The 27843-nt window shown below is 39.7% G+C and overlaps 1 protein-coding gene across 10 annotated transcripts in view; it reads right to left on the bottom strand.

Annotated features, from left to right (window-relative positions):
• Positions 1-27843, bottom strand: part of LAMA2 (laminin subunit alpha 2) — a 453343-nt gene that overhangs the window by 242631 nt on the left and 182869 nt on the right. For all 10 annotated transcript variants that reach the window (XM_083731000.1, XM_083731002.1, XM_083731004.1 and 7 more), the window contains exons 2-4: positions 27051-27221; positions 24193-24305; positions 5711-5953 (exon numbers count right to left, since the gene is read on the bottom strand). In XM_083731000.1, the coding sequence (XP_083587126.1) occupies positions 5711-5953; positions 24193-24305; positions 27051-27221 (527 nt within the window). The remainder of the gene's footprint in view (positions 1-5710; positions 5954-24192; positions 24306-27050; positions 27222-27843) is intronic.

Genomic DNA, 27843 nt, shown 5'->3' with positions numbered 1-27843 from the left:
TCCTGTATTCCTCTCACAAATGAAAAAGAACTATAAATGTAACCATGTAAATATATAACCATATAACCAGGCCTCTGGCTGAATAAACATTCTATGGACTTTCAGATGTGTTTGTGGTTTGTTGTTGTTGTTGTTGATGATGATGATGATTAGGTATTTTGAGTTCTTACTTTGTATTCTTATGTGATCTTCAGATGAAGGGCAGTATAAAATATTTTATCTCTGTCACTCTACACACACACACACACACACACACACACAGAGAGAGAGAGAGAGAGAGAGAGAGAGAGTCTTAAAAATACTAAATGGCATTGATTTACAAACAATACACACCTTTGAGTATAGAATCTATATCCAACACCCATGCCTATATCTGTCTCCAGGATGCTGTGTCCTTGCCTGACTCCTGCTTTCTCATAACTAATAGCTTCTTTTAAAACTCCTTTTACTGCACTGCTGTACTTATGAAGAATCAATACTGCATTAATACTCTCCATCTCTCCATGGGGAGTGTGCTTTTACCTATAATCTTACCAGGCAATCAAATGCAGTTTGATTAAGGAAAATGTGCAGGTGCCTTCTGATGTCCCCCTTTAAGGTAGAAATCAGGAAATAGTTCATAGGGTAGGTTGTATAATATAGCTTCACATTACAAAGTTCACCAGTCACTCTCAGATAATAAAAGATATGTGCTTATGCACACTAAAAACGGATCTTATTATGACCATTACCTCTACCATTCAGCGGTTGAGTTGTATCCAGAACCTCACCCATGGATTTCAGGGTGTTAGCAATTCAGTGACATGATTCATTTGCAAACTGCTTTTGTTCCCAGGAACAGTCACCATGTAGACCTATACATATAGGACTCAAATTTATAGACAACAAAAAGTCATGCAAGAGTCAGCTACCAATGAAGATGGGAAGGGATGAGCAATAGACTAGAAGATGTAACTTAAAAGTAAAGCACAGCTAACTTAGTATTATTTTGGAATTAAAAATCCCCCAAACAAATGTGACTCTTTCAGATTCACATTTACGACATCTGACTATCCCCAACTGCAGCAGAGAAGAAATTCATGAATGCAGTGTTGAGCAGGATCAGGTTCCAAGGTATGGTCTTAGGACACATAATGCAGCCATCTTGCTGAAGCTAATCAGGTATGTGTTAATGCCTAGGTGGAAAAGATGCCCAAGAACTGTCAGCACCCATGGATTCTGACTGATATGCTGGACTATGGCTGGAGATGGATGCATCTTTACCATCTGGTTTCTTGAACACAAGTCATTAAGTGTTGGCTTATAGGTGTGAAGGAGACATCACACGCCACAGAACCAACTTTCACCTTGCATTCCCTAAGATACAATGCTTTCAAACCGAGTGCAGCCACACATTCAGCTGTAAAATTTCAAATGGGGATAATTGAGGAATATTAATGCATATGAGTGATAATTGATGAATATTCCTGCAGTATGAGTGACCCCAAAGATTAGTATAAGATAAACAGGACCTGGGATTTACAGAGGTATGGGGTGATGAAGGTGCATGTGCTGTGCAGTTCTTGTGAAAATGCCAGACCCAGGGACATAGGAGAGAATGTTGTAAGCCCTCTGTGTATGCTCCTTGTCTGAGATGTGGCTGTGTATCTTGGTGCACATACAGTGATACCTTGGTTATTGAACAAAGTGCGTTCTGGGAGGCCGTTTGACTCCCAGAACTGTTCAAAAACCAAGGCACAGCTTCCAATTGGCTGCAGGAGCCAATCAGAAGTTGTCGGAGCCACACTGGACATTTGGCATCTGAAAATCATTTGAAAACCAGAACACTCACTTCTGGGTTTCGATCGTTCGAGAGCCGATTTGTTCGGGAGCCAAGCCGTTTGAGATCCAAGGTATGATTGTATCTGTTTTATAGTTTCCATGTGCACTGCTATATGCCCTCTTGAGTTAATAAAGTAGTCTGGAAACAATATACAAAGCTACATATTCTGGTGGTTTCTTAAGGAATGCATGACATTAGTAATCAAAATACACTTTTGGATGAGTCACTGCCCTCTTGTGCTATTGTTGCTTTATTTGCAAAGCACTACAGTATCCTGACTGAAACCTGTATGTCATTGTTGTTTAGTCATTTAGTCGTGTCCGACTCTTTGTGACCCCATGGACCAGAGCACGCCAGGCACTTCTGTCTTCCACTGCCTCCCGCACTTTGGTCAAACTCATGCTGGTAGCTTCGAGAACACAGTCCAACCATCTCATCCTCTGTCCTTTCCAGGGAGTCTTCTCTTCTCATGAGGTGGCCAAAGTATTGGAGCCTCAGCTTCATGATCTGTCCGTCCAGTGAGCACTCAGGGCTGATTTCCTTAAGAATGGAGAGGTTTGATCTTCTTGCAGTCCATGGAACTCACAAGACTCTCCTCCAGCACCATAATTCAAAAGAATCAAGCCTTCTTTATGGTCCAGCTTTCACTTCCATACATCACTACAGGGAAAACCATAACTTTTAGTATACGGACCTTTGTTGGCAAGGTGATGTCTCTGCTTTTTAAGATGCTGTCTAGGTTTGTCATTGCTTTTCTCCCAGGAAGCAGGTGTCTTTTAATTTTGTGGCTGCTGTCACCATCTGCAGTGATCATGGAGCCCCAAAAAGTAAAATCTCTCACTGCCTCCATTTCTTCCCCTTCTATTTGCCAGGAGGTGATGGGCCCAGTGGCCATGATCTTCGTTTTTTGGATGTTGAGCTTCAGACCATATTTTGCGCTCTCCTCTTTCACCCTCAATAAAAGGTTCTTTAATTCCTCCTCACTTTCTGCCATCAAGGTTGTGTCATCTGCATATCTGAGATTGTTGATATTTCTTCCAGCAATCTTAATTCCAGCTTGGGATTCATCCAGTCCAGCCTTTCACATGATGAATTCTGCATATAAGTTAAATAAGCAGGGAGACAATATACAGCCTTGTCGTACTCCTTTCCCAATTTTGAACCAATCAGTTGTTCCATATCGAGTTCTAACTGTAGCTTCTTGTCCCACGTAGAGATTTCTCAGGAGACAGATGAGGTGATCAGGCACTCCCATTTCTTTAAGAACTTGCCATAGTTTGCTGTGGTCGACACAGTCAAAGGCTTTTACATAGTCAATGAAGCAGAAGTAGATGTCTTTCTGGAACTCTCTAGCTTTCTCCATAATCCAGCACATTTTTGCAATTTGGTCTCTGGTTCCTCTCCCTCTTCTAAATCCAGCTTGCACTTCTGGGAGTTCTCGGTCCACATACTGCTTGAGCCTTCCTTGTAGAATTTTAAGCAAAACCTTGCTAGCGTGTGAAATGAGTGCAATTGTGCGGTAGTTGGAGCATTCTTTGGCACTGCCCTTCTTTGGGATTGGGATGTAGACTGATCTTCTCCAATCTTCTGGCCACTGCTGAGTTTTCCAAACTTGCTGGCATATTGCATGTCATTAAAAGTCATTAAAACACTAATATTGAAATGATAGAAAGCATAATGAATTGCAATATGATGGAAAACAGAAAACTTCTCAGTTAAGCTACTAAATGTATTGCTCTATGGGTAACAGGGTGTGACAGGTAGAAAGAAACCCTGCTCAGAAACTGTGCAGAGTGTACATATGGATACATGTGGAGGAACAGACATGAGGATGAGTGAACCAGACATCGGGGGGGGGGGGGGAGAACCTAAAGCAAATTAGATTTCATCCTCCATCGGATATGAAAGTAATTCGTGAGAAACCTCTGCTCTTCAGAGCTGATTTCTGATTTCACTGATTAGACTGAAAAGGATCATAAAAATGAAGAATGCAATGCATGGGGTCGTTAGAAAGTTCAGCCTAAATGAAGATCAAGTTAAACAAAAGCCCCGTATCTTCCACAGGAAAAATAAAAGATATTATTAAGAGTAAGAGTTAATGTCCCTAGAATAATTTTACATAACAAGATTAATAAAAACATAGGCACTAAGTTCTAATCCTTAAAAAGAAGAAACCAACTGCTTTTTATAGAGAACAAAATTAAATGCAAATAACAGTGGCTTCAATGCAAGTGAAATGAAGCAAAAATCACCATGGTTACCATTAATTTTTAGTTTTCAGATAAATGAAAATCGCAGGAATCAAACGTGATGATGCCAGCTTTGTAAAGCTTTTGAAAAGGTTGAAATTTTATTAAATGAGGAGGAAAGGTAGTGTAAAGGCAGCTGCACGTTTACACCACATAGTTTTAATTAGTGCTGAAAGGAAAGCTCACACAATTATGGCTCTTTTCATATTATCAATATTGTTAGCTTAGCATCCTAGCATAGATAAAGAACAGCAAACTCCTTAGAACCCTGTGGAGTATAGTAATTTTCAATTTTAAACCATCATAAAACCCAACAACGCAACCTGAAATTTATGCCAAAATATTCTTGGAAAAACCCAAGTTTTGTGGTATGACATGGAAATTCACATTTATTTATTTTTCAGCATATTGTTTGGCATTTATGTTTTTAAATATAAATCTGATTTTATACATTCATTTCAATCTTTTCATTATAATTTGAAAACCAAGAAGCTCTTTATGACTCACTTCCTCACAAAACATATCACCTACCTATCCATCACTGATTTGTGCACAATGTACCATATGAGTAAGAAATGACACATCCAAAATCCCTTTGGACATATTCAAAAATGCAAACTAGGAATGGAACATTTGCCATTTGATCACTCTCTTAGGGCCCAATATTATAGAGAAGATCCATCAGCTGAGAGGCTACAGAATTTGACGAAAGCTGTGCTATGTCGGTGGAATACTGGATATGCCACCAACTTGTACTATATTGCCCTCTGCATGCTGAACTGAGAGCTAAGTTTATCCTTGATTTGTTGCTTTAGATACCTGATGTGGATGATCAAGTGAAAATCACATATTTGTTGTCTGGTTTTCACAAATTTGTGACAGCCAATTTTGTGAGATTTGCAGTTGCTTGCCCAGAATTTTTGTGTACGTTTCTCCTAATATACATATTTTTTGCATGTGATTTAGCCTACCAAACACTTTTTTATTATTTGCAAGAAATGTAATATAAAACATTTTGGCATGTTACTGATTGGGGTAGTTTGAATATCAAGGAATAGCTCAATTTCTGGTTGTCCATTGTTTTGGAAAGGGAAAGTGAACCAAAACAGTTCCCATTTATTTCACCACGAGAGACCAAAGGCCAGGGTGTAGCTCAGCACTAAATCACAACACACAATTGCATAAACACCACACAGGGAGATCATAACTTCAGCCATGTGGCATAAGGCTATATCCCTCTGACCACATGTGATGCACACGTAGAGCTCACAAGGGGGAACTCTGGAGAACCAAGCCAAGGCATGGCACTGAAAGAGAGTGAGATGCTACTTTGCTGCTTAACACCTTTTGCTCTGCTCCAGCACCTTGAGCAAATGTTCCTACTCAAGCATCAAATAAAGAGGGCTCCCTAACTTCACAGCCTGTAAATGATGTTGCAAACCTTGAGTATAGCCACTGTTACTGGATATAAAATTTTAGAGATACTGTATCTGAATATACTTTATTCAGTACACTATGGCTATGTTTGAAAACTCCTGATCTTATGTATGCACAAACATTAATTTATGGGAAAATATGCATATTCAGAGGGCAGTGTGGTTGCCAGCATATTGACATCGACAGTATTCCCCCATCTTACCTCTCCATTCTCCAGCGGATGAATCCTGGAGTAATATGAAGTGCATATAACTTCATCATCTTTTGTATATGATGGAGGTCCAGTGCGGGGAAGAATGTTGTAGTGAGTCAGACATTCTGTGTCTGTGATAGCGTAGTACTGCCAGGGCTCGTAGTTGACACCATCTAGTGAACGTTCCAATACCCAGTTTCCAGGTCGTGGTGCATTAGCTGCTTTTAAAATGATATAAGCAATTTGGAACACCTGGGAGAATGTGAGAAAGAAAAAAAAATCAGAATAACTGGTTGAAGTATATTTTTCTTTTGCCCATTTACCAGCAAGCAATGCTGATTCTAAAGAAGTTTGATATTATAGCTTGGTTTTAACAAAGTCTGCAGAGAAAACAATAGCACATATCCTGTTTACAGCAGCATCCCATTCATGAGAAGTGAAGCTGAACATTTGCTCTGTGTTAAATCTCTTGCACTACGGAACTCTATTGTTGTTCTATGGTTGCTCTGCTGTTGCTCGCTTTGGATTAGATGCCTAGCATATAAAGTAGTGTGAAAGGGCTGTACCTCAAGCTCAAGCTCTACCACTAAGCTCCTAGCAGTTCTTACATCTAATATGAAAGGAGCTTGGGTCAAGGGGCTATGAAAGAGGGAGAGCACAGCAAAGATGAACACTGATTCAGGTTCTAGAACTATCACAATGTAATGTGATGTGCTGTACCCACAAGGGTGCCAACTTGAATAAAATACAGGGCAGGCGACTAGGTAAGCCCTACTCCACATAATCAATCACAAGACTTGGCATACACACACCATTATACAAATTTAGTAAATAAATACAAATTTAGTAAATACAGTAATACAATTTCAGTAACCTCACAAAATTGCTACTGCTGAGCTACACCCTCCTCCATATATTTTCCAGTCCCCAGTTGGTGTTCCAATCCCATCTGGAAACCCATTTTAATCTTTCTTCATCCGAGAAACACCACCCTGAACATTCAGCTGGTGATTTCTACCTGCAGCTTATGAGTACTGCTCTCATATAAGCAGATTATGAACATTTAATCAACACTCATTATGATTTGCTCTTTCACCTGCCTTTCCAACTAATTTACAAAGGATTTATTTTCAACTAACCTACTTACCAAGACTGATACACAAGACACAATTATATTTGAATAAGCTTTGAATAAGCTAATAATTTATCTTTTTGTAAATCAGATTTTATTACAACCCAGATAAAAATGAAACAGGTGGATACGAGTATACATCTCAGTAAGAATAATTAAAAAGATTTCATTGATACTAACTCACATTTAGAATGTAGCAAACTCTTAGTCAAAATATATCACAAAGATGGGCAGTTGGGTGACTGGGGTATCGGTATTGCCCTCTGAACAACATTTTATATACTGGAAATCCATCCATTATATAAAGGAAAGTATTAGCATACATTGAAAGGTAATAGGGTTTCATTCTAAATAGCCTCTCCAACACTGTTGTATAATATATAAATCAATATTTATCACATAGAAGAAACACTTCTGTGGTGTAGTGTGGTGTAGTGGTGTGGTGTAGTGTGGTGTTCTGTGGTGTAGTGTAGTGTAGTGGTTAAGAACAGTGGACTCGTAATCTGGTGAACCGGGTTCGCGTCTCCGCTCCTCCACATGCAGCTGCTGGGTGATCTTGGACTAGTCACACTTCTCTGAAGTCTCTCAACCTCACTCACCTCACAGAGTGTTTGTTGTGGGGGAGGAAGGGAAAGGAGATTGTTAGCCGCTTTCGGACTCCTTAGGGTAGTGATAAAGTGGGATATCAAATCCAAACTCCAAACACTATTATGTATCTGCATAGTTTTCCTGGAGACAAGCAGCTGCATGTATTTCTCTAGTTCCAATACAGGTCTTCCTGAAGATAATGGAGAACCACAGCAAACCATCATTTCCATTTCTGGGGTTCTTAAGAAATGCAAGGTGTAAACAGAAATCTTAGTGTTTTCAGTTCTGGAGTTATAGCAAGAAGTATGAAGAATGACAAAGAAAATTTTATAGTGGGAAACTAGAAGACATTGTTCCATATCATTAGTTGGTGAAAGCTTGGGTTTTCACTGGAACTCTGCCAATTCACACCAACTGAAGTTCGTGAATATTATAATTACAGAGTGGAACAGATGAAATAATTAGAGCTGTTTCAGGTTTTTTTTCATGGTAGCTTGGCAGCTTTTCCAGTGTTGGCATTAAAATGTGTAAAAGAGAAAAATGGAGATTTCACACTAATACTTTGCTACTGTAACTAAGTACTTCAGGGGTTTCCCAGCAGAGAATTCTGAGAGCTTTCTAAAAATGAATTTAGTGTCAGCTAACATTTGTATTTTGTTGTGTTTTTAATGCTGTGTTCAAGAAAGGTTCCGGGGTGACTGCCTCACTCTCTAAATTATCCAGAGGTGAGCATTGTACTGTTTAGTGCTGCATAAAGCTGTATCATGGAGCATTTCCCCTTATTGACCATCCGTGTCCTTTAACTGTGAAATCTATGTCTGTCTGGCTAAGCCTACTAGAAAAGAGGGCAGTTAACTGTCATCACAACAAACTGGTAGAGCATAAGAAGAGTCCTTTGGGATCAGACCAAAGACCAATCTTGTCCTATTTCAAATAGTGACCAGCCAAATATTTCCAGGAAACCAAGTGGGATATTGTCCTCCCAGTTTTTTTATATCCCAGCTACTAGAATACAGAGGGCTGTATCCAACTAACTTAAGAGTCATTGAAATTAATGGACCTATATTAGTCTATGAGAGATTCCCAATTGTGCAATGCTTGGAAATCCATTTCTTCCATCTTTGGAGAACTACGGTAGGAGGACCTGCACTCCTATAGAACAGGGTTAGGCTACACGGTGTCCTCCAGATGTTGTTGGGACTCCAACTTTCATCAGCCCAGATAGCATGTCAAATGGTGATGGGAGTTGTAATCCAGCAACATCTGGGGAAACCCTGCTATAGAACTTGTTCTACTCACTTTCTTGAAGACTAGAAGCCCTGTTCCAGATAGGATACTGACATCCTATTCATAAAGTATTCTGAAACATCTTACTTGACTGTGTCAGGCCAAAATGAAGTTCCATCAGGCTGCCACTATTCCCTTGGACTTTTAAGTGATTCCCAGCCAATTAGGTTGCTTCTATTCACTCACATCACCCTAGTCCTACCAAACTCATTGTCCCACACTCACCTCTGAACATTACCTGACAGTTCTTTGTGTCCCATATCTGGCTTTTTATCCTTCCTTTCCCTGTCCCTTTCTGCAACAGAAATACATCAACCAAGTGTAATACAGACAACCATTATCTAATGTAATAGCAAAGTTCTTTCTCCTTCATAACATGCAGGTGCCTACAGGCACACAGTGGGTCCAGATAATAAGGGAGGAAGTCAACATCACACTTGAGGAGTGACCAGCCCAATGTCATTCAGTAATGTCATGGCTGAGTGGGGATTTGAACCCTGGTCTCCCAGGCCCTGGTTCAGAAGGGCCATTACCGTTTTCACGAGCATGACTCAAGACAGACACTGGAACCTGACTGTTCAAGCCTTCTGAATGTTATAGGGAGGAAATACTGATGGTCATCTTGGGTGACAGTTGCTCACAGGAACTTAGCTATAATCATTATACACTTTCTCAAGGACACAATGGCAGCAACAAGGTATGTCACAAAAAGTGGTGATGCTGTTGTCATTACTGCTCCTTAGTCTTTCAGCTCTCGCTCACTCCCCTTCCTGACATTTCCAACACAAACCCTCTACTCTCTTCATTTCCCCACTAAATGACAGAGTGAACTCAAGTCAGTAGTTATAGCCACACTGAATCAGATGAATGGATGTCATTTATAGCAAACAATGTAGTGCAACTTAAATACGGCTAGAGTATATTTTACCCTTTCACAAAATGAAGCCGTTTGAAACGAATTGGTCTGTTTGGAGTGCTTGGTAATTTAAGGTTCTTTTCCTGTTTGAATACCTTGGGAAACGACTGCATTTTACAAGAGCTCCTCTCTGACTTATTATCGTGGGGAGCCATATTCAATTTTCAGCTGCCAGTTTTTGGGGATGGAGGGCAAGGAATAAATGGCTCAGTTGTTCTAAAGATGTCCAATTGCATTTATATTACTCTAGCCATAGAGATTATTGGGTCACATAGTACTTAGATGAGAAAAAGAGAGAGAACTGTGAAGCACTCAAATCAACCATTCTAAAAGTTGGGTTATATTCAGTGCTCTGAGTTTAAAATGTTCGCAAAAGGTGGCGGGCTAGCATGAATTTAGCATTGCTCCCAGGAAATGTGGTGTTTCCTTTGACTTGCTATCACATGAGTTAAGAGAGGGAAATTGAATAGGAGCATGATTGAAATCACCAAGGCAGGCAATTGGAAACAATGGGTTGTTCTTTTTTGAATGAAAATCTGAGCCACAGTTTTTTCTTGACACAACTCTCTTCAGTGAATGATCCTCTAATGAAGGATGTGATTCATTCTTAAACCTTAAGTTGTCTTCATCTTGAAGGTCATGTTCAAAGTGTTAACCAAGCAAACATATTTGGAATTCTGAGGCAACTTTCGGCTAGGTTGATTGACCCCTGGAAATTCTTGCCTGTTTCTATCACATAGCAGCACTCTGTCAATGTAAGGACATAAGAAAAGCACTTTGGAGTAGACCAAAGGCTCACTAAGCCTAGCATCCTACTTTTTTCTGTGGCCAGCCAGAGGTCTTCAGGTAGCCCACAGCCAGGGGATGAAAGTAACCCAGTGAAATTTGTATGATTCTCTTTTAAAATCACTGATGTTTAATGGCCATCAGTACATCTTGCAACAGTGAATGCCATAAAATAATTGTGTGCTGTGTGAAGTATCAGACACCTATCTGAAATACATAAATTGTTATCTCAAAGCTCTGGCCCTTAATCCCATGTGTACTGGTACTACCTGTGGTTTATTCAGTATTGCAGAAATACATTCTGCGCATGCTCAGGGACAACTCTTTTGAAACTGGTATCTAATCCCAAAGGGATTGTTCAATTGTGGATATTCCATGTGGCAGAAATACATTCTCCACATGCTCAGGGCTTTCAGAACATGACCTGAGCTTTGTGACCTTTCCCCAGACAACATCTTTGAGAGTTTCTGGTTGAAAGCTAACCAACACTCACCATTTACTTGGATTATCTGCAGCTTTGGTTCATTTATGTTTGCTCAGAATTAACACATCTTCATTTCAAAAGAACATGGTATTTTGCTCTGTGATACATGCCATTGAAAGCATTTAAAAAATATTGCTCCAAATTTCACCTCCAGACTCTATAGCTTTGGGCCTATCTGTTCTGCATTACATGGTTCACTTCTGGCCTCAACTCAATGTGCCAGTGCTTACATTTGAAACTCTAACCACCTTTGGTTCTGGGTGAATTGAAGGCTTTTAGTCTCCCATATTTGGGCTTCCAAACATTCCTGCTTCTAGCATCTCCCTCAGAATGCCATTTGGCAGCTAGGGATGTGGATCAGACCTGCTTTACCTATGTCACCAATGGTCTGGAATTGCCTTCCAAGCAGATCTGTATGGACTTATCACTATATTGCCTTATTGGGCATATGAGTATTCTACATAAGGCTAGGTAGAAATCTATTTCAGTGTCGGGGTTTTTTTTTTACAATTTTCAGAGGAAAATATTTTGAACTACATACTTACAATATGGGATTTGACAATTGGACACCATAAATGGATTCTTCATGCCCTTACTATGGTCAAAAGACTGATACTGATGCACTGGAAATATAAGTGTATGGTTCTATTTAATCAATGGATTGAAGATATGACTACACTTGCAACTTATGAATGGATTGCTTATAGATGTAGACTTTGCATAGATAAGTATAATGATATCTGGAACACATTTATACAAAATATAGTAGGTTATATGTATATATTAGATAAGTATATATAATTGTTAACTTTTATAATGATACAGTATACTTTTTATTTTTATTTTTCATTTAGTTCAATTAAACTGTTCTAAAAATAATAAAAGAAATTTATGTCAGAGAAATCTGATGAGGCAACAGTAAGGAACAATAAGGATATTGTGGTAGTATTAGTGGTTTGTGAAAAATTTGTTGAATCACACTTGTACAGCTATTTCATGAAGAGAAATACTTTCTACCATGCACTCAAAGCCATCTGGTTTTATCTATTAAAAGAAAACTTATCCACGCCCCCCCGACATTTAGAAGAGTGGAATGCAGCACATTTCAAATGTTATAACAAGAATGGTTGCCATATTACTGTAGTTCCAAATGCAGGCAGGTGTGGTTCAAATAATAGCTTCTACTTGGCTAAATCTGTTGCTAGCAATCTGTTGACTCCTGATCCAGTATCTTGAACTCTGTATTCAGACCTACTTTCTGGATGCAAAGATCTAGCCTCGGAATAGTGTGTGCAAGGCTTCCCCACATCTTTTGGGGGTGGTGTGGTGTTTGAACTGGTTTCCAAGTATGCACAGAATACTAGCATTAAGTTTCATTCCATTAACATGCTGGACTAGAGTCCACAGGTGCTTAGATATTAATGTGTATTGTGTTTCTTGCAGCAGGATAGTAAGATCTACATTTAATTTTTCTGCTCACTGCAGATCTGAAACTTTTAGCACTTTCTTTTAGCTAAGCCAATGATGAAAAATGCAGTAAGAGTGTTTTAAAAAAGAGCCCAGAAAATAATCAAAATTCCAAGCTAATCAAAACTCTTTTGAGACTGGTTTTTATTTTAATGTGAAGTACCACCAGTAATTATTAATATAGCACACCAAACTCATTTTGAAGCATAGAATAGACAATAGACTATTCTCTCCACTTTAGCCTTTAATTGTAGAAAAAAATTCACAAGTTCTTTGTTGAAATTATGCCAAGTTATTGACATCTGAGAAAATTGAGGAATACCCTAGATATTGCAGTGTCCATTCCACAGCTTAACTGTCAGAGAGTGGCTTCATGAAAAGAAACAATGGAAAGGGGTGGGGAGAGAAACAATCCTTGAGGACTAGATAAGCAGTCAGAGTCCTGGCATGGGAGAATGGACATTTTCGCTGCCTTTCCAAAATCCCCACGAGAGAGCAGGCCCATATTGTAAGAAACAAAGACTACAGAAACTAGCGGAAACTAGGAACACTTTACATTTTAAAAAGACACTGCAGGTTTGAGCTGTAAATCTAGTCAAATATTGGGTTCAAATCTTGCACCAGCTCTGCAATATACAACATGCAATCTAACTGGACTATTGATGATGACTTGAATGAGATAGCAAGATAAGGAAGCAATGGCAGCATAATGGCAGCTTGTTTGTATAGGACTGCTCTCAAGTAACTGGTTTATGGAACGCAGCCTAAGCATATTAGTTAAAGATAATGAGAGAACAGGGTTGCACTAGTTTCTATGGATTACAGTCCACTTCTTAAAGTGCACGAAGCGTTATCTTAAATTGGCACAGACACACACACACACACACACACACACACACACAAACTAACAAACTCATGGTACGAAAGGAATACCTGCAGTCTCTGTCTTAGAAATGCTTTAGGCTTATGGAAGATGCGGGCCCAGTTCTGAGATAATGGAGTATCCTATGGGTTTGGAAAGGGGACTCTTGGTTTGAGAAAATCTTGCAACTGGTGTGCCCTAATACCAGGAAGCAGCAGGAATCTGGATAACTACAAAAATTTGTATTTTTTGGCAAACAATACATCAACAGCTCTGCATAACAGCGAAGACTTCCTATACTGGCAAGACCAATGTCCCAGTTAGTTCCCACTAAGCTGTGGAAAAGAAGATCAAACCGATCCATTCTTAAGGAAATCAGCCCTGAGTGCTCACTGGAAGGACAGATCCTGAAGCTGAGGCTCCAATACTTTGGTCACCTCCTGAGAAGAGAAGATTCCCTGGAAAAGACCCTGATGTTGGGAAAGATTGAGGGCACAAGGAGAAGGGGACAACAGAGAACGAGATGGTTGGACAGTGTTCTCGAAGCTACCAGCGTGAGTTTGACCAAACTGTGGGAGGCAGTGGAAGACAGGAGTGCCTAGCATGCTTTGGTCCATGGGGTCACGAAGAGTCGGACACAACTAAATGACTAAACAACAACAAAGCTATGGAAGTAGTCACACCCAGAGAGGGGAGGAGCACATTCTGTTACATACCAGACATGTCACATTGCCACCTCTAGGATCAGTTCCAAGTGCCCTCTTGATATCACACAGAAAGTCATTTTCAATAATCTCAACAGCTGCTTCTAGGTTTGGTTACTATTCCCCCTGAGATTGAGGGAAAATGCAAGTGTTCATTTGCTGAAGATATGTGAAATGAACCACACACACAAAAGGAACATTCAGATCACTCACTCAAGGATATCATCCTCAAACTGTAAATGTAAATGCTGAAGCTCACAGCTTTTCCTGTGAACTGAATACATGCACAATTAGTTCACACCTTACATTTGCGTATTTTGCACCTTACATGTGCATATTGGGGCGTTCATGAAACCCTTGCATTGACCATTGTTACAAAAATCAATTATTAATTTGCATTTTCTTCCATGTGAAGACAACAGCATTTGGGCTTTTGTGGCTATTTGGTCATGTTGGAACATTTTTTATTACACTGACCTCTGTCCATCTTTTGTAAGCCAGTTAGAGGTGGGTTTTTAAAAATAAAAAAATTAAGCAGTCTATAAATTTTGTTAAATAGATAGAAATAAACTATAGCTTATGTCTTAATGAAATATGTAAGACATAGGCCGATCCAATATGGATAATGGTCAGAATATGCCACAAATTCTGTTTTAACTGGCAATTTTGGAACAGTCATAAGAATGAATCATTTAAAAGAGCAGAAAGGATGGAGGGTGAAACTATAATAGAAGAGAAAGCTAAAATTGATAGAGGTAGAGGTCTATGCAAAATGTAAAAGGATGTTTATTACAGTGTTTATATATTTTGTAAACAGATTTATGCTGCAGACGTGTGTTGTGATCAACACACTTGTTCAGAAGTCCAAGTCAACTTCCAAAACCTATTTAATTCATCATTTATAATTAATGTAAATCATATGTGAAAATATGTCTCGATGAACTGTGGAAGTATTTTTTAAAAAAATAAAAATCCTTTTCAAGTGTTTAGTGGTTGAGAATAGCTAAGCAACTATTTACAGCTGCACACACACATTTTATCTGTTAGAATTTTTAATTGTTACAGTGTTTTAGATTTTGTAAATTCCATTTTCCGTCCTGGGGCCTGTGGGGCAGCACAGCTTGTAGAACTGAGTTACCAAAGAACCCCTCCAAATATTTCCAGGAATTTTCCTGTATTAGACAGTATGGTCCACATGATAAGACACAAGATTCCATTTCCACTGGTAATTGCCTCAATCTGTACAGTACACACTGTGAAGCACACTTCCATAACTTGCAATACCCACTAACAAATGGCTCATAAGACACAGGAAACTGTATCCTATTACAAAGGGTAATTCACTACACTAATATTATTCATATCGTGCTGAAATGAATCATTAATCTACATACCGCTAGCCAATGAAGCAGGAAATCTCATTGTGTATTGCTCCCACCTGCTCTTCTAGCTCAAAATAAATCCATTAGCTAGGAGCCGTTTGTGTAATTTAGCTTGCAGAACAGCATCACACAGAGAAATACAATTGAATAGCTACTTACATATCTGTAATATGAGTAATATGTATGTAGGAATTATGTATAGCTTCTAACAACTTGAGACTTAATTTTTTCATACCTATATTTCATGGAGTTGCAGCAACAAGCTGTACTGGAGTCACCCAACCCCTTTATTTATTGTGATAGATTAGCCTTAGTCCAACCAATGTTCATTCTGAAACCTCAGTCATGTCATTGAAAATGCATAGATGACATTTTTGGTGCAATCCAGTTCAGTGATCAGTCCTACTGAATTCAATGGTACAGTACTTACTCCCAGTCTTCCACTGCCTCCCGCAGTTCGGTCAAACTCATGGTAGTAGCAGCATTGCCACATACTCTGACAAAGTTTTTTTAATAGTGTATTGTTCCTAATGTGCCTTATATAAAATGTTAAATATGGAATAATGAAGCCTTGTGAAAAAGTAAAAATACTCTACTGAAGTAGAAGAGCTTTTCATTTTAGTTCTGCCACATTTCTATTGTGATGACTGACATCTGACAAGAACGGCATTTTTGTCGTTGTTGCATCAAAAAGCTTTAAATATGACTGCTGAGAAGTTGTGCCCTTATGATTTGGTCGAACTGTTTGTTGGTGTTAGGGACTGGTTGGACACTGAGGAGTGTGCTGGTTGGATACTGATGAGTTGGCAATGGGAGAAGTGGGGTTGGAGACTGATTTGCCAGATGGGGTCCGTGATCTGGGGGGAGCCTGCTGCAGCCAGGAGACAGGAGTCAGAGGCAGGAGAAGCTGTAGGATTGGAGAGTGAAGAACAGGTGCTGGAGGAGGGAGAGAGAGGTCAGGCTGGTGTAGAGTCAAGGGCTTCCATACCTTCTCCTCCTGCCCCCACCTCTCCTGCTCCACTGTCTCCCAGGTCCAGAAGATGACTGAAGTAGGAGGAACAAAAGGTTACATGTAGGTTATATGTGTGCAGCTGGGATAGGGGAGACACAAGCTGAGGTAGGGAGCGGGGCCTCTCTGTTGCAGCAACTGCCTCATGGGATGCACACCTAGGAGTAGCTGAGAGATGTAGGACTGGTGGACATGCCTTTCCCTAACTTGTAAATGTCACAGTAAAGAGTTAATTTCTCACTCTGGACATTCCTTGCCTGACAGCACTGTGACAGCTGGCTATTTTGAGCTTATCTGTGTTGTTGGACTAAGCTTTGGCTTTCATTTTAACATCAGTGTGATTTCATTAATTCTTAAATAACCCTAATTTTGAAAGTGGGTTGCTTTTTTGTTTTGTTTTTTGCAGTAAGCATGATAGATAAAGGTTATAAACAAATGTACTCATGGATACAAAAATGAAGTGGTGCTCTTGGAGTGCTGCACTGGTGAGTATGTTTTAGGTTATGATATGGATTTCCATTACCAAAAATAAAGTCAGATCACGTTACAAAATAAAACATGTTGAGTAACATCCAATGTTAGTCATATTCAGAGCAGAGTCACTGAAATAAATGTATACTCTGACTTAGTTTTATTTCACCATCAAATATAAAAAGAATCACAACTGCTTTGACTTACTTTGTTATTTGCACAGCCAATCACTTGCCCCTCTCTGGGGTTTTCAGCCAGAACCCAACCTCTGGACACCTTTACCAGGTTACCCTGAATTTACACCCCCCCCCCAAGATTTAGACTAAGGATCCAACCCAATACTGTTTCCCCCAAAAGTTGACAACTGCTGTGAGGAAGGCCAAACCTCCAGGCTGGCCCAATCTGCCTGCAGACAAAGTCTTTCTGGTCCTGAATATGGAGAATGAGATGCTCCACAGCAAAGCCACACTCGTGTGCTGCCCATTGACCTTGAGCCAGAGCTATAGCATATATAGGATAGTGGAATGACTGCTTCAAGCTTTTATGCCCCACTGGTTGACCCAACAGAAGACTGACCCCTGTAAGGTCCGTCACCAGATCATCACCCCCTTCCCCAGGCATCGACTGCCTGCCAAAAAAAATTAAATTAAACTGCTGTTTGAATATGGTAAGTGGTCTTTGTCACCATCCCCAAAGACCACCAGATGAAAAGTTTATGCTAGATACACCTCCAAGGGAGATAATTTCAGGCAAATGATTCTGTCATTATTTTGTGACCACATATATTCCTATCATAACATATCATATGATATTACATTATATTATTACATTATACATGCTGAAAACATCCAGCTTTTTAAAAAAAACAAAACAAAACTATATCTGCAGTATATTTCAAAAACAGGAGCAAGTCTACACAAGATTCCACTACTTCTGAAACTCATTTTTTATGACAGTAATTTGAAACTTTCTACCAGTTTGACTTACTTTTGGATTATCTGCTGAAACCGTGTCAAATCTAGAATAGCCTTCCCCACTTTGGTTTTATTCAAATGTTCTGGCTACAAATTCCCCACTTGCATTTATTAGATATACACAGCGCTTTTTTTCTTTAAAAAAATGTTTAGGGGTACTCTCATTTGACTCAAGAAAATCACTATTTTATAGTTCAAATCAGGAAAAATAAATGCAGTAAATGGACAAAAGTACAAAGATTCACAAAATGTTTAGGGGTATGCGTACCCCCCCCAAAGAAAGCACTGGATATACATCTTGTTCCCTGAAATGTATTGACTCATATTTAAGCGCATTATAACAATGGAAGCCTAATTCTGAGAAATACTCGTTAGTTTCCCCATAGCCCATTATGGCAAATGTAAAAAAGCTATGGAACCATTAGAACATCCCCTCTAAAGGGTCTATTACTGTCATCATCCTTGTGTTAACTCTGTGTTAGCAATAAAATGTTTCTGCCCTTGGAGCGGTTTTAATCTTTAGCAAAGATCCTAAATTTTAATGTCTGTTCGGAGATAAACGGCAGCTGCAATAGTAATTCTGTCATATCTTGTGACCATAGATATTCCCATATACTGTTATTTATGCTGCAAACATCCAGTTTTAAAGGTTTTGTCCCGATTCCCCATAAACTGCTTACCTGCAGTATATTTCAAAAACAGGAGCAAAGCTGACCAAGACTCAGCTCCCATTGTGTAATCTTACCACAACACTTCAAAACTTCCCAACACTTGGGGAAGTGTTTATGGGGCTTACCACTACTTCTAGGGTGCCAAGTCTGTATGCATGTTAGAACAATCTTCCCCAACATGGGAAGGCTGGGGCTGACTGGGACTGGTGAGAATTGTAGTCCAACGCATCAGAAGGGCACTATGTTGGGGAAGGTCATTAGCCATGATGGCTATGCTCTGCCTCCATGGTCAGAGGCAGAAATGCTTCTCAATGCCAGTTCCTGGAAACCACAGGAGGGGAATGTGAACTTCTGCTGGGGTCCTGCTTGCAATTTCCCCACAGGCATCTGGTCTGGACTAAATGAGTCATTGGCCTAATCCAGTAGGCATTTCTTATGTTCTTAAGGATGAAGTAGAATACATATATGTCATATATGTCACTGAAGATGATACCCAACTCCAATAATAATAATAATAATAATAATAATAATAATAATAATACCCTGCTCATATGGCTGGGTTTCCCCAGCCACTCTGGGCAGCTTTCAGCAGAATATAAAAACATATTTACATGAAAATGCTGCACACTTCACTGATAGCCCTGGCCCCTTTAACAAACTTGAGTACAGATAAGTTTCCGGAATTTGCAGGCTGTATGCACAAACGCATAATTCGCAGTTGAAAACACACCTGGCCACTGGTAAAAACAATACTGCTAACAGATAAGCCTTAACACGGCATGATAATTCAACAAGCTTCTGTTGTTCTAGATCTTGGAGCATGTTGCTGACTCAGAGTACTGCATAAAGACAGACGGTTTTAATTGCATTGGCTTCAAAAAGCTTAGCTGAAGATGCCTAACTCTGTAGGATTGTGGCATTAATCAAACAGGTACTATATATAGAATGGCAAACATGAATCCGCATACAAATTTATTCTGATTAGTTTAGAAGGCTGAAGGACGGTGTGTGTGTGTGTGAGTGAGAGAGAGAGAGAGTGAGAGAGAGAGAGAGCTTTCTTTCAAACTGCAGTTTGTATCTCTGGTGGACTGCACTCTGTAGCCTTCTTGGAAAAAAATCTCACAGCAGCCTCGGCTTCACTTTCCTGTTAAGTGCAGGTGGGGAGGTTGCCTACCAAGTACCTGACAGCTGTCTGTTATCTGTTAAAGTGAAGTTGTTTCTGCTTTAACAGAAATCAGTGTGGAAAGACCTTTTCTGGGGATACAAGGAAGAACTTCCTATACAAATTAGCCAGTGCACTGATCTGAGGCACTCAGTAGCCAGTCTTCCTGTTCCCAACACTTCAGTTATAGTCTAGGTCTGGGAGAAGATATCATGAAGTCACTCCTCACTTGGGGTTTTTTCAGATCAAGATATGTGAACAAGAGGCTCCAGAATGCCGGAGAAACGTTTAATAGAAGTTGTAAAAACATGAACTATCACATTCCCATCACAAATGACAAGGAAAGGCTGACATCATTTTATGTTTGTAAACTTTAGATGGTCAATCAGCTGTGTACATTTAAAAACCTGATATTATATATAAAATACTTATTGTTAATGGGTGCTGACATTGTTTCTTTCTTTCCTCTCTCCCTTTTATCCCGCTTGCAACAAAAAGTATAACAAACAAATACATGAACCTCCCACTGAAATTATAAAGACATCCTGAAGCCTCTTGTAAATGAGGCAGGGAAAAACAGGTGCCTCTTTCTTGGGGGAAGAAACATTTACATAAATTGAAGGAAATTAATGGAAACGATGCATTTCCTCATGAGTCATTTGCATGACTTTCTCCTCCACTGCTCATGATTCCTCTTTGCGGTGTCCAAAGCTGATCTCAGTCTTCCAAGAGAGACCTTTCTAAACATTACATTATTTTAAAATCTCTCTCTCTCTCTCCCCCCCCCCCCAATCTTTGTGACAGAAGCCAACTGATTTTAAAATTTAAAAAATACAGAGAAGAGCCTGCTGTGTAAGGCCTGTGGTCCATCTGTTCTCATAATGTTCAACCAGAAGCCTATGGGAAGCCCACAAGCAAGACCTGAGTACAATAGCACTCTCCCCTTCTGTGGTTTCCAGCAACTGGTACAGTATTCAGAACCATACTGCCTCCTACTGTGGCAGTCAAACATATCCATCAGGCTTAGTAGCCACTAGTAGCCTTATCATCCATTAATTTGCCTAATCCTTTTTTTTTTTTACAGCCATCCCTGCCATGGTGGGAGCAAATTATATAGTTTAGCTATGCAAAGTCTGAAAAATGATAATTATTTAATAATAATAAATCTCTTGTCTCTCCCGAATCTTCCAACATTCAGCTTTATTGGATGACTCTTACTTCTAGTGTTCTGAGAGAGGGAGAAAACCTTTTCTGTATCCACTTTCTTCATACAATGCACAACATTGTAAGCTTCTACCTTGTCGCCTTAACTTGCCTTTTCTCTAAACTAAAAATCACCAAACGCTGTAATCTTCTCTCCATTTTGAAGCTTGAAACGTGCTGGAGGCTGACTTTTTGCTATGCATATAAGATTTCAGCTATTTCCTAGCCACAAAACTATGGGTTGTATTGAAGGCTGCACCAGCCCTCTGGCACATATTTTAAGGATGTGCAGGGGGGAGAAGTGGAAGGGAAAGTCCCACTGCATGAGAAACAGTGTTGGAGACAACACTATGATCCCCAGTCAAGGGCAGAGTTAAGGGTAGACGATAAATACCTTGGCTTATGGTACTTGCATGCTTTCGAAAGGAACACTATAATTGCCCTAAAATGGAATAATAATTATATTTTCCTATTTATGCAGCTAAAATGATGTCATTTTGGGGGGGGAATGCATTATTATTTATTATTGTGTTATGCTATTATTTTATTATGATGGATAGTCACCAAAAAATACAATTCAACTCCTCCAAAAGGTCTAGGTTTATTTAATGATGAAAACTGTAATTATTTTCTTGGTTCATTCCCCACAACATTAGAATCTGCTAAAAGCTTTCTATGTACATTCATAATTATCAATAATAACAGCCACTAATGCATTCCTGCAATTTACAGACCATGACTTTTAGCAATAGAAAATGTCCAATCTGTTGTACAAAAGGATACAGCATTTTAATAAGGGCCCATCCGTAAAATGCCTAGTAATGACTGGATCACAAGCTTTCCCAAAAGAAAAAGGACAACCACTTGATGTCTTCATCTTGTCCTTTTGACTCCATCCATAAAACCACAAACAAAACAAACCCCATGTTTTATTCAGTATTTTATTACATAGATTGGTATGTGTCTAAGACTAGATCTGCACGATACAACTGTGTATCCACCGCTGAAAGGAGTAGCATCACATCTCCTCATTCTCTCTGTGGATTCAATGCCACATAAATTGTGATGTGACATAAAGTTGCAAGCTCTGACAACAGCCAATGAAGTGCAAGTGGAGAAAGGTGGGGACCCCACAACATGCTGACTTTATTTCACACAACCTTCCTGATAAAACACTGCCAGAAGCAGAGCTTTTTTAGCCGGAACTCAGTTCTGGCACCACTCAGGTGGGTGCCATTTCCATTCTAAGAGAAGGAAGGAAGTTTTATGGTGAGTTCCAGAAAAATATCTCTGGCCAGAAATGTGGGGAAGTGGGGGCATAGGCTGCTGCTTTTGGCAATGGTCTCACCTTGGCCACAGCACATCTTTCCAGCCTAAGAAGCATTACTTACTCTGGGGGATCTCTGAAATTCTAAGGCCAAGCAAGTAGACATAATTGTTGATTTTTGTGGATTCTCTACTAGTGATAGAAAATAATTTGGAATGCCATTCTGTTATGTTTTGGGAGGGCGGGAGCGGGGGGGTAAGATTATTTGCTGCAGTGACCATTCCTTTTTTGCTTATCATTATTTCACAATATTTTTTAATGTGCCACTACTGAGGGTGGAAATTTGCTCTTATGAAAAGCGGGGATCTCATAAACCTGGTCTTTCAGAAGCAACAGGGTTCATGAGGGTTGTGAGGGTTGTTCATTGAGTATAGCTGAAGAAAAAGGAGGTTGTGAAAAGAATTTGGGGAAGAGGAGTCAGCCCAGGTTGATCCCTTTTCCAGGGCAAAAGCAGAATAGGGAGAGTGAGAAGACCATTTAAAAAAGACACAGGAGAATCTTAGTAGTAAGAAGAGAGGCAGAACTCTCACAGATCTGTTGAAGGATGAGGTTGCTAATTTTGGTTGTGAAATGTACTATACGTGACTCAGTCACTCTCCACGGGAAGGGAAGAGCAAGTGATTTGTGGGTGTTAACTGAAGGGTCCGCTGAGTTTTGCCAAGGGGTAGCTTAGTTGATTATACATCCCAGCTCACCTCATATCAAGTATCTTATTTCCTTCTGCACTGGTTTTATTAAGCAGCTCTACATGCCTTGTTCCCTGTTTCATTAGCCTATTCAATCCTAATGTTAGTAACTGGCTCTATTTCTTGCCCCTTCAAATAAAATACACTCCGTGATTCTTCATTTAACTTTAATCTCTACTCTCATCCCCCATCAACTGGTGCTCTGGCTATTGTCACACAGGGTGTGGGATCAAAGCTGCAGTAAAGATGGCAGCTTCAGGAGTCAGTGTGATAATGTTCCACAGGGAATGAGTAAAGGGAAGGGAGGAACCTCTTAGGTTATCTAAGCTATTTCTTGGATACTGAGCTGCAGCAGGAGCAAATATAACATTGCGATGTGTTATTTCTGGCACCTAACTAGATATTCTGTATTTGCATTAGCTAAAGGGAAATAAAGCCACTTCTCTTCTGTCACTCCAAGTCCTCTTAGTTGCACACCTGCCACAATCCAGCATTCTTGTGAACATCAAATGATAACAGCCTCCTAGAATCTATACACTTGCCATTTCATCAAACTTACCATGGAAGGAGAAGAATGACAGGAGATGTGATGAGAAACCTAAAGCTACTTCCTACAGAGTCTAATGCAAATGTATCTCAGGACTTGTTTGCTTTCCAAGTACACTAGGTTCAATTCCTCCCCCCCCCCCCAAAAAAAAAAAAAGATTCACAGCTTGCAGAGCTTCTTGTAACACAGTGACATTTCTTCAAAGACCTACTTGGATCAATGAAAGCTGGAACTATGCCCGCTTCATGGAAGCACATTTGTTACAATTTGCCATTTTTTAACAACAATGTGTGTTGTAATCTTTTTGCATTCCTAAGAACATTTAAAGATTAACTTTCAATGTTCTAGATGCCAGTCTCAGCACTAGACGTTCAATATTTGTATATAAAAAGTGCTCTGAAAAAGGTAATGCCATTGTTACCACCACTCTCTGTATACCAATAACTGCTCGCGCGAAAGTTCTATTCACACAAGCAATATATTATGTTGGAGGATGTGATTTACAGAGGATTGTTTCTTCCCTTGCACTAAGCCAGACTATTAGTCCCTCTAGCTCAATATTATCTATACTGATTGGAGGTGCTGTCAGAAGTCTTTCCCATCTCTACCTGGAAATGTTGGATATTAAACCTTGAACCTTTTGCAGGCAGGGATGTACTCTTGTTTCCATCTGCAATGGCCGTAATAGTCCTGTTTTTCTATTTTCCCCCCTATTTGTTTTATGCTGCTCCCTGTCCTGACATCTGGATGCTCAATATTAGGTAGACAGGTAGAAATACAGGAACAAATTTCGGCACCAAAATTCAGCAGCAGAAACAAAGCATAAAGGTTACCTGCCGCAAGTCCAGCGTGATGGTCACATAGTGATATTCCATCCCATTCTGAATGCTGGGACTTTGCCACCAAGTATTCTTGCCATCAATTGCATTTGTTATGGGGTGTCGCACTGTTGGAACATTAGTAAAATGCAAAAATAATAATGAAGCTAATTAGCAGTGAATGTGACTTGGCTTCCATCTCACTCACAAATTCCATTTCAACCGACTCAGCAAATTCATTCTGTTTCATGCAGTATTTAATAATAATAATAATAATAATAATAATTAGTGTGTGAGAGGCACATATAATATCCTGGATAAAATTATTTTCCAGTGCTTGCAATAGCATGCCACAAGCTTTAGAAATGCACCACAAAGCTTTGGGATGAAACATATTTCCAAGACATAATCAGGAAGAGATTAAAGATGCAGCTAAAACATAGAGAGAGATGATCTTTCCATGATTCCCCATACTTCTTACTCCTAAGGCCTCTTAATACACAATGCTCTGTTGTAATGCTTAGGCTATGGGCTGTTGTTTCTGGAAACAAGTTCTCATTAATTTCAATCAGATTTTTAAATACATTTCCTATGCACAGCCCATTGAAATGAATGACAAATGCTCAGCAGCAGTGCCCAGTGAATTACACCCAATGAGGCTGTCGGCTGTTGTGAGAAGAAGTGGTAGTTGTGAACTGTGGACATGTCATACTGACAAATGGATAATTTTTCAAGCAGTATGACTAGTTTTGCTAGTTAAGCTTAGTGGTATCAGGGTCCAGATCCAGTGCTTGAAGTTGTGCTGCTGCCTTTCCTAATTCCAGTTGCCTAATTCCTGTAAATCAGTATCTAGAAAGTAAGCTCCATTTAATTCAGTAGGACTTACTTCTGAGTAGACATGGTTATGATTGCCCTGTCAGTCTCTTGCAGACATCTTGGTCAGGACAACGTTGAAACTACATCCACAGTTCATAACTAGTGGCTACAGGTATCTTGCTAGGATATCAAAGTGCACAGGGTCCAGTTGCACATGCATGCCCCAATCCAGTTGATGGGCCTTTCCTTGCAGTGGCATAGCGTGGGTGGTCAGCACCCGGGGCAAGGCAAGTAATTTGCGCCCCCTAACCTGTGGATTTTAGTAGGGACAGAGAGCTGCGAGTGCGAGCGCCCCCCTCAGATGTTGCGCCCGGTGTGGCCGGCCCCCCCCTGCACCCCCCACGCTACATCACTGTTTCCTTGTACACACTGATCTTTCTTTTTGGATAACAGCAACAGATAAAAGCAATGATTTGGATCTAACATGTAAAAAACCACATTTTTAAAATTTTTGAGCCAGGGTGCTAATTTTTATAAGCTTATGCTTTGATTCAAATCAGCAGTTCACTGAAGGAAAGGAATCCTGTCTCATAAGTGAAAAAGCAGAATGTCTAAAGCACAATTAAAGCAGTTGTGGGAGGAATAGGAGGTGTCAGTCTAAAAACTGCAAATGTCATAAACTGTATGCAAATATCAAATGATTCAATAGCTCTAGAAGCATTAACAGTAGTGTGTTATAAAATTAGGGAGAGAATTGAGTTATTGGATTCATATCAACAACATTTTTTAAATAAAATACCAAGAGCAGGGGGAAAGGCATTACTTTGCTCTCAATGCTGTTTTTTTTTTGTTTTTTTCCTATGTCTGATCTTCTTTTTTGGCAATCAGCTAAAAAAAAATCTTAGCGGGGAAGAAATCAACTGTAAATCAAACCCGGGTCTCTGAGGTGATAGTGATAGAAGTTGTCTAATTGGAAATTTTGCTATCAGCCTCCTCAAGTCAAATTGATATAAGGGTTAGTCATGAAAAGGAGGAATGAGAGATGAATATACAATTAACTGTAATCCCATTACGGAAGTTTAATCTTAATTAATTTGAAACCACTGATTAATTGCTGGAATGTATTCCCAATTTTAAAAGGGGAGAGACAAAATATACTATACACCATCAGGAAAAATGGGATAGAACTGCAGGCTTAAGGACCAACCTCAGTGATGAATGACAGGGGAGTTAGCTCACACAGGCAACCCATCAAAGTGTGGTCTTTAATTTGTGCTCACACATGATTAACTGGGGAGTGTGTGTTCATTTCCTTCTACAGTAATTAAGGGGAGGTACACCAGATTCACAAATTCCAAGGGGACCATTTAAAGTCTGGTTACATTACATGGCATTCTTATTAAAGGACCATCTCTGAGTAAATAAAACAGTTCATTGTGGCAAATGAACATTTTGCAAACCTTAAAATGTGATGAGATTGTAATGAAAGGCCGTGTATTTTAAAGGCTGGCTGTACTGCAAACTAACAACAGAGACTGGATTGCAGAAGTACACAGTTCTTAACAGAGGCTTAAAAGACCATAGCGCTGGTAAATAGACATTAGAATTAAAAGGGCCCTCTTAGTAGAGACACTAATAACCACACGGATAAGCAAGTGATGAAGCCATTTTTCTCTCTGGGGTTTTCTCCCATAAGGACAAAATGACATGGCACAAGTGTCTGACTGATGTATTACAAATGATGTCATTGGATGTCCTATCATGTGAGGATAGTCCTGAAAATAACCAGGGAAATGTCTTGAATGCTTTCTGTATATGCAGGAAAAAAGAAGCAGACTTGCTCTGACCTAGTCCCAAAGTTTCTCAAATGCTGGAGATGTTTCCATTGATGGATTTTCTTTCCATGTCCAAAACCTGACCCAGTGTGCATGAATCAGCACATTCAATAACCAGGGCTATAAAGGTGCTTTATTTTAACCAAGCATATCATAATAACAGTGATGCTAGACAGGATGGCTAGATGGACACACATCATGAAAGAAAAATTGAACACGTACGATTTGGAATCTTACTGCGCAGGTCACAGAGCCGACACTGAGGGTTTCTTGCAGGTTGGCCAGGCACGTGTTCAACCAACTTGCAGTACATTTCAGGCCCTGTTTCCCCACAGGTAGCATTTGTGGTGATGAGAGCATTAGAAGCCAAGTTCAGAACTGCTGGAAACAAACCTGAAAGAAAAGGAAAAAACATTGTCGTGACACAGTAATAAAACAGAATCTCATTCACATTGGTGCAGGAATTAAGATGCATGTAGAAGAAGAAGAAAAAGAATTTGGTAACATAGACTGTAGATCCTAAACTGCTGTAGTGAATTCTGACCCTAAGATTGTTGGGTCAGAATTTATTGTATTTATTTCATTTACAGTAGTACCTCAGGTTACATACACTTCAGGTTACAGACTCCGCTAACCCAGAAATATTACCCCGGGTTAAGAACTTTGCTTCAGGATGAGAACAGAAATTGTGCGGCGGCGGCAGCGGGAGGTCCCATTAGCTAAAGTGGTACTTCAGGTTAAGAACAGTTTCAGGTTAAGAATGGACCTCTGGAATGAATTAAGTACTTAACTCAAGGTACCACTGTATATTCCACCTTTCTCCCATCATGGAACTTATATCAGTTTGCAGAAGGTTCCCAGGGTATCTCACCCAAACCTGCTGAGCTTCAGCAATGTGACACAGGCCATGCTACACCATGCTTAGAATAGAAAATTAGCAACGCAGTCAAGCAGTTTCATCAATGCTGATCCATAGTTGATAAAGAAAAGGTTATTTCCTTCCCCATCTTCTGTG

The sequence above is a fragment of the Podarcis gaigeae genome (genome assembly GCF_964106915.1).
Source record: "Podarcis gaigeae genome assembly, chromosome: 3".
Taxonomy (NCBI): domain Eukaryota; kingdom Metazoa; phylum Chordata; class Lepidosauria; order Squamata; family Lacertidae; genus Podarcis; species Podarcis gaigeae.
Note: the sequence above shows the minus strand (reverse complement) of the source record. Positions and strands in the feature narration are given on the sequence as shown.